Source organism: Bufo bufo, chromosome 4 (genome assembly GCF_905171765.1).
Source record: "Bufo bufo chromosome 4, aBufBuf1.1, whole genome shotgun sequence".
Classification (NCBI taxonomy): Eukaryota; Metazoa; Chordata; class Amphibia; order Anura; family Bufonidae; genus Bufo; species Bufo bufo.
The window spans coordinates 338,097,239-338,115,159 of NC_053392.1; the positions used below are offsets into that span (position 1 = coordinate 338,097,239).

General features: G+C 45.3%; 1 protein-coding gene across 3 annotated transcripts in view; it reads right to left on the bottom strand.

Moving 5' to 3' along the window:
* Positions 1 to 17,921, bottom strand: part of METTL24 (methyltransferase like 24) — a 91,732-nt gene that overhangs the window by 35,377 nt on the left and 38,434 nt on the right. Inside the window, exons 2-3 of one of the 3 annotated variants that reach the window (XM_040428871.1) lie at positions 5,388 to 5,486; positions 4,933 to 5,072 (exon numbers count right to left, since the gene is read on the bottom strand). In XM_040428871.1, coding sequence (XP_040284805.1) covers positions 4,933 to 5,072; positions 5,388 to 5,486 — 239 coding nt within the window. Of the gene's footprint in view, positions 1 to 4,932; positions 5,073 to 5,387; positions 5,487 to 17,921 lie in introns of those variants that run through there. The other 2 variants (XM_040428872.1, XM_040428873.1) reach the window with 2 other exon arrangements.

The window sequence follows — 17,921 nt, forward strand, 5'->3', positions numbered from 1 at the left end:
ACTACAACTCCCAAGATGCACATGTGCGTGGCTGTTCTCAGAACTCCACAAAAATGAAAGGAGCATGCTGGGAGTTGTAGTTTCACCACAGCTGGAGTGCCGGAGGTTAGCCATCACTGTACTATAGGATGTTTTCATATTTTACATTAAAGAGGATCTGTCACCAGGATCAACCCTATTAAACCAGACATACTGCCTGGTAGGGCTCACGATGCGAATTAAAATGATACCTTTTTTTGTCTGTATGCTAAAAAGCTGCAGAGATATCTGTGTTTTTATTCATATGAATGAGAAGTTCAAGCACCAGGGGTCAGGGCTGAATCCTTTCAGCACTGCCTTGTAACACCCCCTGTGCTCTGCATATTCCCCCATCCCCTTAATTGACAGGGCTAAACATGCTGAGGGCAGAGCTGTCTCCTAAAACATGTACACATTATTTACACTATGTACTATAGCTTCACCACACTGAGATCTGCTCAAAAAGATAATCTACATATTACTGCAGAAGCACAATATATGATTATAAAGACACTAGTAATATGTGTTGGCTTTCTGAGCATAGAAAAAACATCCATCTCTATGTGATAATGCGATAGCTTGTAAGTGCTTAGTTTTATATATAGAAATCCGAATTCAAGTCCCAGGAGAAACTTACATAAACTTTTTTTTCTGTTACTTATGTATCTCTCTCATTCAACCTGTCATAAAAGGCTATATTATAATAAATAATATATGTGGCGAAACCAACCTCGCCACTGGGTTTTGGAGGGGCCTGGCTACCAGCCTCTTGCCCCAGGATTATGGGCCCTCTCATCAGCCAGGCTTCCTTTGTTCACAAAGGACTTGTACTAACTTGAACCCCTGGTCTAATTCGTGCCATTTTGGGATGTTAAATGACTATGTGTATTGAAAAGGGTGGGACATTGTATACATTGAGTAGTGAGGTCTGTTCCATTGTCTCTTTGTGTGTATTGGCGATGTCCTTTGTCCTGAGAGATAATTGAATTACGTCTCGGTTGTCTCCAGGACAGAGGACATTGTGTATTCTCCTGCCTGTGAGGATTGCATCAACCCAGAGTGAGATAATTGTGTCACAGACAGAGGGGAGGATTTTGTGTGGGAGTGTCTGAGTGTATTGTACGTGGTTATTGGCTGTTTTTACAAAACCCTGTGGGTGGTAACCTTGTTGGCAAATGTGTATAAATCAATGCTTGTGTGTTCAAATAAAGAGTTCCTGTTTTACCCTTCATCATGTTGAGGCTGGTGTTTGGGTAACTGATCAACGCTGGGGATTGCTATACGCTGAAGATTTGCTATACTCCACTGGCTATACTATTAGCTCTTGTAAGAGCTGTTCCTGCTCTCTGGATTTGGGAGAGGTTCACCCACTGGAGCCTGGAGCCTTGTCGTAGGTCCAGGGTGGGTAGGAGACGGCGAGACCTCAACCAAGCTTCGGTGGTTCGTGGGGTCTGCAGTGCTTACGGTGTCAAGTGGAGTGCTTGGGGACCTCTGGAAGCACTAGGAGCATCTATCAACGGAGGTACCCAGTCGGGGTGCTAGGAGATCCGTTACATTGGTGGCAAGCAGTGGGATGGCGTCCTAGTGAGAGGAGAAGCAGCTCGGAGACACCGTTCGTTGATTTACAAAATTGAGGGCAACGCTAGTATCCGTACAGCGCCCCTGGCTACAGCAATATGGATGCCGTTGGTTCCTGCACAACATTCCATGAGAAAGATCACCCGGATTACAGGGATGCCGAGCGGAAAGGCGTATGGCACCAGGCCCTGGAGGACATGCAGCGTCGGAAGGGTGAGAGTCTTCCCAGTGAGGAGCAGAGATTATGAATGCGATTGGCGCTGCGACTACCTCTACTGGGAGAGCAACCATTGATGGAGTGGGTGTCAGAGCTTAAGACACTGGTATGGCAGGAAACCTGGCTGGATGACGCTTACCAAGCACTATGGTGGGACACAGTACGACAGTCTCCATGGATGGAGGAGTACGCCAAGCCCGAGGGTGAGGAATATAATGGCCCTGGTTTATTGTGGGAGTCTTTTGAAGACATTGACTTTGGGAGCACAGAAGAGTCTAGATTTTGGGACATTACTGACTAAAGGGGGGACTTGCACAATTGGCCTACAACTAGCGGGGTGAGGGCAGATCTGACCTTTCTGGTCCAAAGGGAGTAGGAGCTGGAGCAAGATTATCAAAAGTTGTTTCGCTCCATTCAAGCCCAGCGCAAGATACAAGACAGTTGGATACCAGGCCCAGACCTGCAGCCCTACCCCTGGCAAGTCACAGCTGAGGTATCCCCTACTTCCTCACCAACTGTGGAGGTAGGGGACTTCATAGACTGGGACTGGGAGGAACCCCAGTCGGCAGGGGGAGATGGGACCGTAGTCACTCCACCGGCCCAACAGGGTGGCTGGGCAGGCGGCCCAGATCCCCAACTGCCACTGGGAGTACAGGGAGAGGAGATTGTCGGTCCCTCATCTCTGCAACAACCAGAATCACTGGTAGTGGAGACAGTCGGTCTCACTACCCAGCAGCAGTATACTCTACAGGGAGAGGAGACAGTCGGTCTCACTCCCCAGCGGCAGTGTACTTTGAAGGGAGAGGAGACAACCGGTCTCTCTCCCCAACCACAGGGGGACAGCACCCCTAACTCCAATGATGCAGATGGGACCGCCGTCTCTGCACCAGGCCTACCGGGATGCTGGATGGCCGGTACAGAGTCCCCACCAACCCCGCAGGAATGCCAGGAGGAGGAGGTAAGTGATCCATCCTCTCCCCAGCTGATCCGCAACAAGGTCCTGAGGGAAGGATTCCCTGACCCCATCCCAGCGGAAGAGCTGGCATCTGGGCAGAGCGCAGTGGGCCTCTGCCCTCCTCTATCCTCTTCTCCAGAGGCTGACTCCACACCGGCTTCCCCAGCGGAAGAGCTGGCATCTGGGCAGAACACAGTTGGCCTCTGCCCTCCCCTATCCTCTTCTCCAGAGCCGGACTTCCCACAGGCTACCCCAGTGGAAGAGCTGGAATCTGGGCAGAGCGCAGTCGGCCTCTGCCCACCAAGTACCTACAGCTCCAAGCTAGAGAACAACAAGGAAGCAAGGAGTAGCAGATGCCCCCTCCACAGCTGGGGACATACAGAACAGAGCCAGGCCCCAAAATTCAACAGGTCCAGTATTGGGTTGTGGGTGGACTGCCAGACTAACTCAGATAACGACCGGCGTGAGGTCAGGTATCTGGTTAGTTTTCCCTGGGAGGGGGAGATGTGTGGCGAAACCAACCTCGCCACTGGGTTTTGGAGGGGCCTGGCTACCAGCCTCTTGCCCCAGGATTATGGGCCCTCTCATCAGCCAGGCTTCCTTTGTTCACAAAGGACTTGTACTAACTTGAACCCCTGGTCTAATTCGTGCCATTTTGGGATGTTAAATGACTATGTGTATTGAAAAGGGTGGGACATTGTATATGTTGAGTAGTGGGGTCTGTTCCATTGTCTCTCTGTGTGTATTGGCGATGTCCTTTGTCCTGAGAGATAATTGAATTACGTCTCGGTTGTCTCCAGGACAGAGGACATTGTGTATTCTCCTGCCTGTGATGATTGCATCAACCCAGAGTGAGGTAATTGTGTCACAGACAGAGGGGAGGATTTTGTGTGGGAGTGTCTGAGTGTATTGTACGTGGTTATTGGCTGTTTTTACAAAACCCTGTGGGTGGTAACCTTGTTGGAAAATGTGTATAAATCAATGCTTGTGTGTTCAAATAAAGAGTTCCTGTTTTACCCCTCATCATGTTGAGGCTGGTGTTTGGGTAACTGATCAACGCTGGGGATTGCTATACGCTGAAGATTTGCTATACTCCACTGGCTATACTATTAGCTCTTGTAAGGGCTGTTCCTGCTCTCTGGATTTGGGAGAGGTTCACCCACTGGAGCCTGGAGCCTTGTCGTAGGTCCAGGGTGGGTAGGAGACGGAGAGACCTCAACCAAGCTTCGGCGGTTTGTGGGGTCTGCAGTGCTTACGGTGTCAAGTGGAGTGCTTGGGGACCTCTGGAAGCACTAGGAGCATCTATCAACGGAGGTACCCGGTCGGGGTGCTAGGAGATCAGTTACAATATATAATAACAATAAAAGGCCTTACTACATTGGGAATAGTGTTTTTTTCCCTTAGAAACCCCAAACCTATTACTGGTTTCTTCATAGGCACAACATATGATTATAAAGAAACCAGCAATATTTATTAGCTTTTTAAGACGAAAAACATTATTCTCAATATGATAAGGGCATAGACTTTTATCATCGGTTAAATGTTGAAGAAAAAAATATCTGAAGAAAAAAAAACTTCAAGTTTCTCCCAAGATTCAAAACTGGGATCTCTACTTGTAAAACCAAGCATTAGGATTACCACATAGAGATACATGTTTTTTCTATGCTTATAAGCTGACACATTATACTGGTGTCTTTCTAATCATATATTGTGCCTGTGAATAAAGCAGTAATATGTAGATTAGCTTTCTGAGCAGATGTCAAGGTGGTGAAGCCATAGTACATAGTGTATATGATATTTGATGCTAGAACACAGCTCTGCCCTCAGCATGTCTAGCCCTGTCAATCAATGGCATTGTGCAGAGCATAGGGGGTGTTACATAGCAGTGCCCAAAGGATTCAGCCCCACCTCTGGTGCTCCAACTTCTCATTTGCATATGAATTAAAAAGCAGATATCTCTGCAGCTCTTTAGCATACCGACAAAAAAATGGGTATTGTTTTAATCAGCATGATGACCACTAGCAGGCAGTATGCCTGGTTTAATAGGGTTGATCCTGGTGACAGAGCAGCTTTAATTAATGGGATAAAATCATAGTCAACAAAAACATAATCCTAAAGTTATAGTTAGATTTAGATATTTGTGAACTAAATGTACATATCTTACCCCAAAGAGTAGACACGACATTGCTTACTTCTGATCTGGTGTGCTAAACTGAATTTGTTATCCAGGCAGACTGTCCAGGGCTTCAGATTGTCTACTTTCTTATCTGTCACTCCATTGGTCACCAAGCCAGAACACGTAATCTATGGAGAGAGAATATCACCCCTGTCATTCTTTCCCAATTTTAGGTACTTCATGATAGACTATATTTTGTAGAAAATCTATAATTGATGTCGCATGTGATCCTGCACATAATCTTGTGTTGGGAGCACATTTGAAATATTATTTTGCACCATACTCTATATTAGTTGTGAACTCCGCTTCCATCATGCATCAGGATGAACCACAGGATGGACTACAAGGTGAAGGATTTCACATTTCATATGTGACTGGAGCTGATTGTCAAGGAATCATTCCTAGAACTAAGTGGTTTACTACAGAACGTTTTCTCTGTTTACCTGAGCTTTTGTGATATAGTGTAGGAATCGTCTCGCTTCTTCTTCAAGTGAACGTGAGGGACCAGCCCAGGGTTGCAGGTCAATATGCCAGCGTACAGGCTGAAAGGAATGAAAAATGTTAATCATCTGTGGAGATTTACATTTGTAGAGTAGCATGCTACTCTGTTTTGCGGTCCATACATTGGCACCTAATAGAACAGTCCTATCCTTGTCCGTAATGTGGACAATAATAGGATATGTTCTATTTTTTTGTGGAACAGCTATGCAGACATACGGACACAGAATGCACATGGCGTCATTGCCGTTTTTTTGCAGACCCATTAAGTGAATGATTGCTCATACTGGCCGCAAAAAAACAAAACAAAAAAAAACATTTGTGTGCATGAGCCCTAAGGCCTCATGCATTCAATCATTTGTATTTTACGGCCCACAAAACTGTGGATCCACAAAATACAGATAGCGGCCGTGTGCATGCCGCATTTTTCGCAGGCTTAATAGTTGAAATGCCTATACTTGTCTGCAAAATGGACAAGAATAGGACAATGTTCTATAATTTGCAGGATGGACACAAGGATGTGGACAGGACACAGATGACATCCATTTGCTGTCCGCACAATTTGCAGCCCCATAGAAACTAAAGAGTCCGTGTCTGAACCACTGAAAATGCAGAGATACGGTCTTCTGCATTGACCTATCGGCAAGGAAATGTGCACCAGTACACATGAACATCTGCAATGCTGAGAACATACTCCACATATAAAATAATCTCATCTATTTATATCGTAAAGGGGCTCTCCACCATTAGTACCGGTTAGAATGAAGGTGCCACAGTGAATTTAATGTCATGCGAAGGCAAAGCGTCTGATGTGAAAGTAATATTTCTTTCTGACCAACAACTTTAAATTTATTTAATAATATAAGGCAGTCATAAATCACATCTGCAGATCTTCTGTACAGAGTAGTCATTGAAAGCGTCAAATATATTCCATTATACAAATCAGTCTGTTACATGTCCATCTAAAAGCCTCATGTCATCTTTTGTTAGAGATTTTGGACAAGAAATATATTTTAGCATATTACATCAATACTAAGTAAATTTTTATCATCGAAATACACCTCTTATTTAAAAGGTTTAATATTTCATGAGGCCTAAATTTGATATCATACATAGACATATAGGGGGTCATTTATTAAACAGAAATATGCCTATGAGGGCTCTTTCACACTTGCGTTGTTCTGTTCCGGCATAGAGTTCCGTCGTCGGGGCTCTATGCCGGAAGAATCCTGATCAGGATTATCCCCATGCATTCTGAATGGAGAGAAATCCGTTCAGGATGCATCAGGATGTCTTCAGTTCAGGACAGGAACGTTTTTTGGCCAGAGAAAATACCGCAGCATGCTGCGCTTTTTGCTCCGGTCAAAAATCCAGAACACTTGCCGCAAGGCCGGATCCGGAATTAATGCCCATTGAAAGGCATTAATCCGGATACGGCCTTAAGCTAAACGTCGTTTCGGCGCATTACCGGATCCGACGTTTAGCTTTTTATAAATAGTTACCATGGCTGCCAGGACGCTAAAGTCCTGTTTGCCATGGTAAAGTGTAGTGGGGAGCGGGAGAGCAGTATACTTACCGTCCGTGTGGCTCCCGGGGCGCTTCAGAGTGACGTCAGGGCGCCCCACGCGCATGGATGACGTGTCGCATGGATCACGTCATCCATGCGCATGGGGCGCTCTGACGTCATTCTGGAGCGCCCCGGGAGCCGCACGGACTGTAAGTATACTGCTCCCCCGCTCCCCACTACTACTATGGCAGCCAGGACTTTAATAGCGTCCTGGGTGCCATAGTAACACTGAACGCATTTTGAAGACGGATCCGTCTTCAAATGCTTTCAGTTCACTTGCGGTGTTACGGATCCGGCGGGCACCTCCGGCAAATGGAGTGCACGACGGATCCAGACAACGCAAGTGTGAAAGAGGCCTTAGTTAATAAATTACTCAACCAATACCTCAAGATACAATGGCCTCAGGATACAAGATTTTCAACATCGTATATTGAAACTAGACTCAACATATAATGCCTCAGATCCAACCAATCAACAGTGGCATAGCATGGGCTGCCAGCACCCGGGGCAAGCCAATTATTGCCCCCCCCTTCCCCAACCTGTCAACACACACCTCTTTTTACAGATAATGTAGTAGATGTTAACTGCAGTCCTATGTAACACATGTAACACAGTGATAACTCTCTGAGTACAGATAATCTAGTACAGTGATGGCTAACCTTGGCACTCCAGCTGTGGTAAAACTACAACTCCCAAGATGCCCCCCTTGCTTGGCTGCTCTCAGAACTCTATAGAAATAAATGGAGCATGCTGGGAGTCGTAGTTTCACCACAGCTGGAGTGCCAAGGTTAGCCATCACTGATTCTAGTACATGGATGGGAGGCCCTAGAATTCAGAACACACAGTTCACCATGCCCTCCTGCGCCGCGTCATCACGTCATCTCGCGAGATCCGACGCAGGAGGTCACATTGAGGTAATCGCTATCTCCTGCGCCATTCTACTGCCTCATAGGCTTTAGGGCTAGTGGCCTGAGGCCTATGAAGCATAACAGAGGGGACAGAAGCCATAGGCTTCCATCACTCTCATTTTACTGCCTGGCGCCTCCTGCAATTTGGCGCCCGGGGCAACGGCCACCTGGCCCTTCATCCCCACCATGATGCTACGCCACTGCCAATCACCAGTATTGGATATATTGTAGCTCTTCTTTACAGTACAGTGCGATACTACATGTCCTGTGCTACTTTTTGTCTGTGCCAGGATGAGCTGCTCCTTTGGATACCAGGTGAGGGCACTTCTATTTTATTTTTCTGGTACACTGTGTTCTACACCTTAAAGAAGTTAGGCCTTGTTCACATCTCAGTTAAGGAGATCCAGGACCCTGTTCCGGCACAGAGCAGCCTGCCAGATCTAGTAGGAGCTGCTGGATTCTCTACTTCATCACCGGGTCCCCACTGACTGTGATGAAGTCCAGGGGTGATCCGGCCACTTTCCTGCATACATGTCAGGTTTCAGCTGAACAAAAAACGTTTCATGCAATGTTTACAGGGCATTTGCACCGGATCAGGAAGCTGGATCTCCTTAACGCAGATGTGAACAAGTCCTCATAATAGAAAGTGATTTACAGCATCCAATATCTGTTACTATTACAGGTAAGAACTTGCTTCATCTGCCTTGGGCTAGTTTCACACTAGCGGCAAGGGACTCCGGCAGGCTGTTCCAGCGGGTGAACAGCCTGTCGGATCCGTGCTGCCGCTAGTCAATGGGGCTGGAGCGGTAGTCCGGGGGCACACGGGTACTAGCGGCAGCACGGATCCGACAGGGTGTTCACCCGCTGAAGCAGCCTGCCGGAGTCCCTTGCCGCTAGTGTGAAACTAGCCTTAGCTATCTGCTTATTGTTCTTAAATATTCACTTTCTCTTATCTTGGGATGACACTTGGGTCTTTGGAACCAACTGGCAGTTTTCCATAAAGTTATGTTACAGTACAATGGTTTCAGCTTACAATGGACATCCTTGAACCAATTAATATTGTAATTTAAGTGACCATTGTAATTGGTTTTGGTGAGCTTAAAGGGAATTATGAAAAAGTCATAATGAAAATGCAGTGCAATCTGCAGCATGGTATACAGCAGGAGGAGCTGAACAGATTACTATATAGTTTGATAGGAAAAGATTCAGTAAAACTGAACAGGGCTGAATCTGCACACTCGCCCTCCTCTTAATTGACAGGGCTAGACATGAGCATGCTGAGGGCAGAGCTGTGTCCTAACATTTACATATCATATACAATACTTACTATAGCCTTACTGTGTTAAGAATAAAGGTTTGCTGTGCTTAGAAAGCCAATATGTATTACTGGGTTAGGCCTCATGCACACGAGCAGATTTTTTTGCGGTCCGCAAAAACGGGGTCCGTAGGTCTGTGATCCGTGTCCGTTTTTTCTTCTGTGGGTCTTCCTTGATTTTTGGAGGATCCACGGACATGAAGGAAAAAGTCGTTTTGGTGTCCGCCTGGCCATGCGGAGCCAAACGAATCCGTCCTGACTTACAATGCAAGTCAATGGGGACGGATCCGTTTGACGTTGACACAATATGGTGCAATTACAAACGGATCCGTCCCCCATTGACTTTCAATGTAAAGTCAGGAGTCCCTATTATACCATCGGATCAGAGTTTTCTCCAATCCGATGGTATATTTTAACTTGAAGCGTCCCCATCACCATGGGAACACCTCTATGTTAGAATATACCATCGGATTTGAGTTAGATCGTGAAAACTCATATCCGACAGTATATTCTAACACAGAGGCGTTCCCATAGTGATGGGGACGCTTCAAGTTAGAATATACTACGAACTGTGTACATGACTGCCCCCTGCTGCCTGGCAGCACCCGATCTCTTACAGGGGGCTGTGATCCGCACAATTAACCCCTCAGGTGCCGCACCTGAGGGGTTAACTGTGCGTATCATAACCCCTGTAAGAGATCAGGTGCTGCCAGGCAGGAGGGGGCACACCCTCCTCCCTCCCCAGTTTTAAATTCATTGGTGGCCAGTGCAGCGCCCCCTCCCTTCACTGTATTACTGTACATTCATTGGTGGCCAGTGGGCCCCCCCTACCTCCCCTGTATTACTGTACATTCATTGGTGGCCAGTGCAGCCCCCACTTCCTTCCCTGTATTACTGTACATTCATTGGTGGCCAGTGGGCCCCCCCCTCCCTCCCCCTCCTAATTACAATTCCCCCCCCCCCCATCATTGGTGGCAGCGGAGAGTTCCGATCGGAGTCCCAGTTTAATCGCTGGGACGCCAATCGGTAACCATGGCAACCAGGAAGCTACTGCCGTGCTGGTTGCCATGGTTACTTAGCAATTTTAGAAGCATTATACTTACCTTCGCTGTCTGACACCGGCCGGGCGCTCCTCCTACTGGTAAGTGAAAGGTCTGTGCGGCGCATTGCTTATAGCACAGACCTGTCACTTACCAGTAGGAGGAGCGCCCAGCCGGTCACAGACATCGCAGGTAAGTATAATGCTTCTAAAAATTGCTAAGTAACCATGGCAACCAGGACTGCAGTAGCGTCCTGGTTGCCATGGTTACCGATCGGAGCCCCAGCGATTAAACTAGGACTCCGATCGGAACTCTCCACTGCCACCAATGATGGGGGGGGGGGGATTTTAATTAGGAGGGGGAATGCCGCACTGGCCACCAATGAATGTACAGTAATACAGGGGAGGGAGGGGGGGCCCACTGGCCACCAATGAATGTACAGTAATACAGGGGAGGGAGGGGGGGGCCCACTGGCCACCAATGAATGTACAGTAATACAGGGGAGGGAGGGGGGGCCCACTGGCCACCAATGAATTTAAAACTGGGGAGGGAGGGGGGGTGCCCCCTCCTGCCTGGCAGCACCTGATCTCTTACAGGGGGCTATGATACGCACAATTAACCCCTCACCTGAGGGGTTAATTGTGCGGATCACAGCCCCCTGTAAGAGATCGGGTGCTGCCAGGCAGCAGGGGGCAGTCATGTACACAGTTCGTAGTATATTCTAACTTGAAGCGTCCCCATCACTATGGGAACGCCTCTGTGTTAGAATATACTGTCGGATCTGAGTTTTCACAAAGTGAAAACTCAGCTCTGAAAAAGCTTTTATGCAGACGGATCTGCGATCCGTCTGTGTGAAAGTAGCCTACGGCCACGGATCACGGACGCGGATGCCAATCTTGTGTGCATCCGTGTTTTTTCACTGACCTATTGACTTGAATGGGTCCGTGAACCGTTGTCCGTCAAAAAAATAGACAGGTCCTATTTATTTGACGGACAGGAAACACTGATCACGGCCGCGGATGAACAACTGTGCATTTTCCGAGTTTTTAACGGACCCATTGAAAGTAAATGGGTCCGCAGAAAATCACGGAAAACGGAACAACGGCCACGGATGCACACAAACGGTTGTGTGCATGAGGCCTTATTCACAGGCACAATTTAGGATTATAAAGAAACTAGGTATTCACTTTCTATGTATAGAAAACCACTCTTCTCAATAGAAGGGCTTATGCACACGACCGTATGTATTTTGCGGTCCACAAAAAACAGATCTTGAAAAAATCTGGATGACATTCGTGTGCATTCCGTATTTTGCGGAACAGAACAGCTGGCCCCTAATAGAACAGTCCTATCCTTGTCCGTAATGCGGACAATAATAGGACATGTTCTATTTTTTTGCGGAACGGAAATAGGGAAACAGAATGCACACGGAGTAAACGGAACGGACACGGAAAGAAAATACATTCGTGTACATGAGCCCTAAGGCTGGAGGTAAGCGGTCAGCCTTTTGTAGATGTACCAGGTTCAAATCCCCAGAGGGAATTCTAGATTTTCTCCCTCATTTAACCCATAATAAAAGACTATAGCCTGATTATATTGAGAATAGAGTTTTTCTATGCTTATGTCTTTTGTTCATTAGGTGACACTGTTTTTCTAAAAACTCTACATATTGTAGCTCTTGGCATTTCTGCAGGAGGTTTGCTAGTGATAATACATACTGCTTGCAAAAAATACCAGAAAAAAACCTGTTAAAAATTCAGGTGACAAACACCAAAAAAAGCATGTAGTTATTCACGCCTTTTTTACTGGTATAAAAAAAAATAAAAAATAAAAAGCCATTTGTTTGGGAGGACCCTTTAGGAGTTGGTATAGAGGAGACATTTGACCACCAATGACCAGCTTTATAAGAAACAAGTTAAACAAAAACCTCCTTTCTTCATAGAAATATATATACACTCACCTAAAGAATTATTAGGAACACCTGTTCTATTTCTCATTAATGCAATTATCTAGTCAACCAATCACATGGCAGTTGCTTCAATGCATTTAGGGGGGTGGTCCTGGTCAAGACAATCTCCTGAACTCCAAACTGAATGTCAGAATGGGAAAGAAAGGTGATTTAAGCAATTTTGAGCGTGGCATGGTTGTTGGTGCCAAACGGGCCGGTCTGAGTATTTCACAATCTGCTCAGTTACTGGGATTTTCACACACAACCATTTCTAGGGTTTACAAAGAATGGTGTGAAAAGGGAAAAACATCCAGTATGCGGCAGTCCTGTGGGCGAAAATGCCTTGTGGATGCTAGAGGTCAGAGGAGAATGGGCCGACTGATTCAAGCTGATAGAAGAGCAACGTTGACTGAAATAACCACTCGTTACAACCGAGGTATGCAGCAAAGCATTTGTGAAGCCACAACACGCACAACCTTGAGGCGGATGGGCTACAACAGCAGAAGACCCGACCGGGTACCACTCATCTCCACTACAAAAAGGAAAAAGAGGCTACAATTTGCACGAGCTCACCAAAATTGGACTGTTGAAGACTGGAAAAATGTTGCCTGGTCTGATGAGTCTCGATTTCTGTTGAGACATTCAAATGGTAGAGTCCGAATTTGGCGTAAACAGAATGAGAACATGTATCCATCATGCCTTTTTACCACTGTGCAGGCTGGTGGTGGTGGTGTAATGGTGTGGGGGATGTTTTCTGGGCACACTTTAGGCCCCTTAGTGCCAATTGGGCATCGTTTAAATGCCACAAGCTACCTGAGCATTGTTTCTGACCATGTCCATCCCTTCATGACCACCATGTACCCATCCTCTGATGGCTACTTCCAGCAGGATAATGCACCATGTCACAAAGCTCGAATCATTTCAAATTGGTTTCTTGAACATGACAATGAGTTCACTGTACTAAAATGGCCCCCACAGTCACCAGATCTCAACCCAATAGAGCGTCTTTGGGATGTGGTGGAACTGGAGCTTCGTGCCCTGGATGTGCATCCCTCAAATCTCCATCAACTGCAAGATGCTATCCTATCAATATGGGCCAACATTTCTAAAGAATGCTATCAGCACCTTGCTGAATCAATGCCACGTAGAATTAAGGCAGTTTTGAAGGCAAATGAGAAATAGAACAGGTGTTCCTTTAATTCTTTAGGTGAGTGTATATATATATATATATATATATATATATATATATATATATATATGAACCTGCACTTTTTGGAAGGACAGGCTGACAATCTAATGTGCTTAGGGCTTCCCAACTCTCCCCTGACAGATGATGTTGGGGAGAAAAAGATCTTATGTAAAAAAAAATGTCCACAACGAGTAGGTAAACGAAGAGAACACAACATTTGTACAAGTACTGCGTTCTCTACGTACAGCTGATCACAAGGGGTGCTGGGCAGGGGCGGATTGGCAATAGACCTTACAGGGAAATTTCCTGGTGGCCAATGCCCAGAGGGCCACCTGAGCCCTGCTCACGGCCGTCCAGTGGAAGTTTTTGGGGATGTATTTTGTGCTGCTGGCAGTATTTTGTGATGGACTGTGGTATTTGGCTCTGTTGGGGGTGGTATAATGTGTCACAATATGGTATTGCAGGCCCTGCCTTCCATCCATTTAGACCCAACTACAAAATGGGGCCACTTTTAGTATTTTTTTCGGGGCCACTTTAGGTTTTTAGTCCACCCCTGGTGCTGGGAGTCAGAACCCCATCGATCAGATATTGACGACTTATGCTGAGGATAGGTCATCAGTATCAGAAAACTGGCCAGCCCCTTTAACTGTTAGCAATTGATAGCCTAATGAATATCTTTTATATCAAGCAGCTCCAAGGCAGCTGTGTTTATAAAGACATTTTACATTTCCACGTATTTACTTTCACCTTTTTAGTTAGTACCTACTACATAGTTATGCGTTAACATGCACATTCCACGGTTACTTTAATGAAAGGAGTCTGCGCAATCATTTCTACTGCAAATGCCATACTGCAGTCCTCCCATTTCTCTTTGCAAACTAGAACACAAGTAAATTGGCAAATGTTCAAACCAAACAATTACAATTTTTTTCATACTCTGGTTATGTCTGAAGCCAAGCCATTTATTAATGTCCTATAAGATTACTGCGAGAGGAATGAAAGCACTGTCACAGTTTACATAAATTATACAACCAAACTATAATACAATATCATCTATACACACATCATTACTATACACACAAACTGCACAGTCCGAGTCACATTTTATGGCCACCAGTTAATATCTAGAGTAACCACTGTGTGCAACATGGACGACAGCTAGATAGGCTGGGAGTGACTCTGTGAAGTCCTGGTAGGTTGTCACAGATATCTGGTGCCATGCTAACTTCAGTTTATCCCACAGCTGCTAGTAGGTGCATGGGGTAGGACCCATAGAGCGAACAAAACGATCGAGGTAGTCAAACAGATGCTCAATTGGGTGTAAATAGTACTTGGTAGTCTTGGTCATGCTCTTTCAACCAATATCAGCCATTTTTAGGAGTTTTGACAACTGTTCACATGGTGCTGTACTGCGCTGCGCGGTGGCCATTGTCGCTGTGCTGCTGTTCTAGTGGGTTGGGGGGGCACAGTGCTAGGTTTGGCATTGTGAAGCAGCAAGGGTGCTGTTTGGCTGCTGGGTCCCGCCGCCTGCCAGGTCAGCGCCACGGTGTCGGTGGTCGCCATGCAGTGCCACTCCAAATTTAGAGTAGGTCCCACTCATAGAGGCAACCTTGGCGTGGTGAGTGGGCTTATGCCTTTTGATCAAAATATACTCTAATACCTCAGTCAGCATGTAGCATAGGAGGCGGTACACATGCGCCAAGTAGCGCTGTTTTCTGCTAAGTAGCAGTGATGAAATCAAAGCATAGTATGTGGACGTGCGATCCAGTTTTTATTTTTTGCATATATTTTTAGGAGTGTGGCATGTCGCATTGATTTGCTGGAAGATCTCATCCACCCCAGGGAAGACAATCAGCATATATGGATGTACATGATCTGCAAGGATGAATTCATACCCAAATTGCTTGAGAGTGCCTTCAACATGAATGAGTGGAAGAATGGCCCAAAAATATTCCCCAAACCATAAAACTGCCACCACCAACTTGCGTTCCTTCCAGCAATGTTTGCAGGGAGTTCTCTAATGTTTCTCGGCTGACATGCCAACGTCCATTCCTTCGATGAAGTAGAAAACATGACACATTGGAAAAGGCAACCCTTTGCCAATCAGCAGATGTCCAATTCCGATAATGCCATGAAAATGTAAGCCTTTTCAGCCAATGTAACAGAACCATCCGTCACTGCATCTCTGGGCTTTGGAGCCCTATACACAGTAGGGTTCGTTTAACTGTTGTTTTAGACTAGCAAACACCAGATGTCTGGTAACTCTCTGGTTGATTTTGGCAGTGAGCTGCTCCGCTGTAATGTTTCGCTCTGCTCAACAGTATGCCTGGTTTAATAGGGTTGATCATGCTGACAGGTGCTCTTTAAACTGATCCTGAGATACAACCTTTATTGTAGTCCACAGCCTCATTTTACAACTCTGTGGGCTTCAAAGCTCAATTCTCTTGTATTCCATACTGGTTCAAAGACTGGTCTGACGATCTGCATCTTTACCCTAGCCACTGTATAGCAATCTGATGTAGGAAAAACTCATATTAAAGAACAGGGGTCACATAGTTACACAGTACATTTGAAAAAAGACACAAGTCTTTCAAGTTCAACCAAAGCATGCATGGCAGGTTCAGGTAAGCTTTTAAAAGTGTTTTCTGGTCCATTTATATTCATGGCCTTAGGATATGTGATCGGTAGGGGTCCAACACCCAGCAACCCGATCAGCTGTTCTGCAGTAGCACTAAAATGAATGAAGGCAAAGGTGCAGTAACCAGATCCATCCACTACACACAGTGGACAGAGCTGTAGCTCTGGCTGAAAATACTGCTGATCGGTGGAACCCCTGCCAATCAGATACTGATGGACTATGCAAAGGATAGGCCATCAATATAAAAGGACCAGAAAAACTCTTTAATGAAAAGTGGTTGACTGTTTCCAATGGCAACCAGTAGAACAGTGAATGCCATTTTGGGATAAAATACATGTTGGAATTCAGAAGCAGTGCAAAAGAAATAATGCAAAGTTACAGTACTTAACTTTACATCAGAAGAAATTACATTTACTATATATACATATTTTAAAATGGGTGAATGTCATTAGATGACAAGTATTTATTATTGAAATACGAGCTAAGATCTTGTAAACATCCATATGAGAAGGTCAGGCCAGATTTAATTGCATAAATATTCATCAACCATTCATACAGCTATGATACTACTGATTAAAAAATAACATTGTTACTTTTTTCATTGTTTCACGAGTAACCTATGAAATTACATTTGTATTGCCTACTGTACTCTACGGTGCAGTTAAGTACCATAAAAAAGAAGTATAAATCATAATCAGGGTGCTAAAATTTCTTACTAGCAACTAAAGAAACCAATTTAAAACCACCTCCTGAGGCCATAAAAAATTGCAGCAGATTTGGACAGCACTAATTATGGCTGTCAGCAGTTCCTCTGCAATGAGTCAGTAAACCGTGTCTGCAGACACACCTGGCATGTGGTAAAGAAACGTGTGCTCCACTTGGCACATGTTCTTGCATCATCTTCACTGGTTGGCAAGCCTGCCAGTGCCTGTGTTACTTCAATAGCTTTTACATGTTTGAGTATTGTTTTGTAGACTTAAACATGACTCAATTGTACTAACAACACTATACAGATCCACTTTCCAGTAAATTAAGTTTTATCCAAATACACAAATCATTTACCAGTTATAGGGTAGATCGGCATATGGCAATAACACTGCAGATTTGCTGGAGCAAATCTTCATGTGTTGAATCCATATGGGGTTTTTCAATCCACAGCATTTCAATTTATGCTGCAGGCTGAACGCATTGGAATACCTGGTGTGATCCCACCAGCAATTACCAGCTCATTATAAGCAAGAGGGGGCTGTGAACCAGCTTAATGCAGGGACCACTCACAGTGAAGCCTGGGCTCATGCAATTGCAAAATCTAGCAGAATAAACTTTATATTCCCACTACTCCTGATAAGAAAAGCTTCACAAAAGGTATATTTGTCTTGCAATTCGTAGCCACTACTCAGCGCTGTCAGCAGTTTAGCCTGGCTACAATGATAACAGACTACTTTTAAATTAAGAGCCATTTTACTGCTCTCTTGTGTACATGGCAATTACACTGTGAGCCACTGTTTAGAGCCTTGATCAGTTTCAGACAGCCATAATATGATTACATATTAGGTTCAGCACTCTGCACAGTTCTACTGACCTGCACTTAGATGATCATAGAACACTATGATGATCTGCATTCAAACCAGAAGTATAGTGTGGGGTCCAGTCAGGTGTTGCAGAGGATGTACAAACCCTCACATAAGGCTATAGTCACACTAGCGGTAGTTTTTGGAACTTTTTTTTAAATTAAATGATCATAAAATGATCACAAGATTGATATGGAAGTCATTCGTTTTAATGGATCTGATCTGGAAAATGGACTAAACATCTGACACACACAGCAGGTCTAGGGGGCTATTAGATGTTGATGCATAGTATAGGAGTTTGTT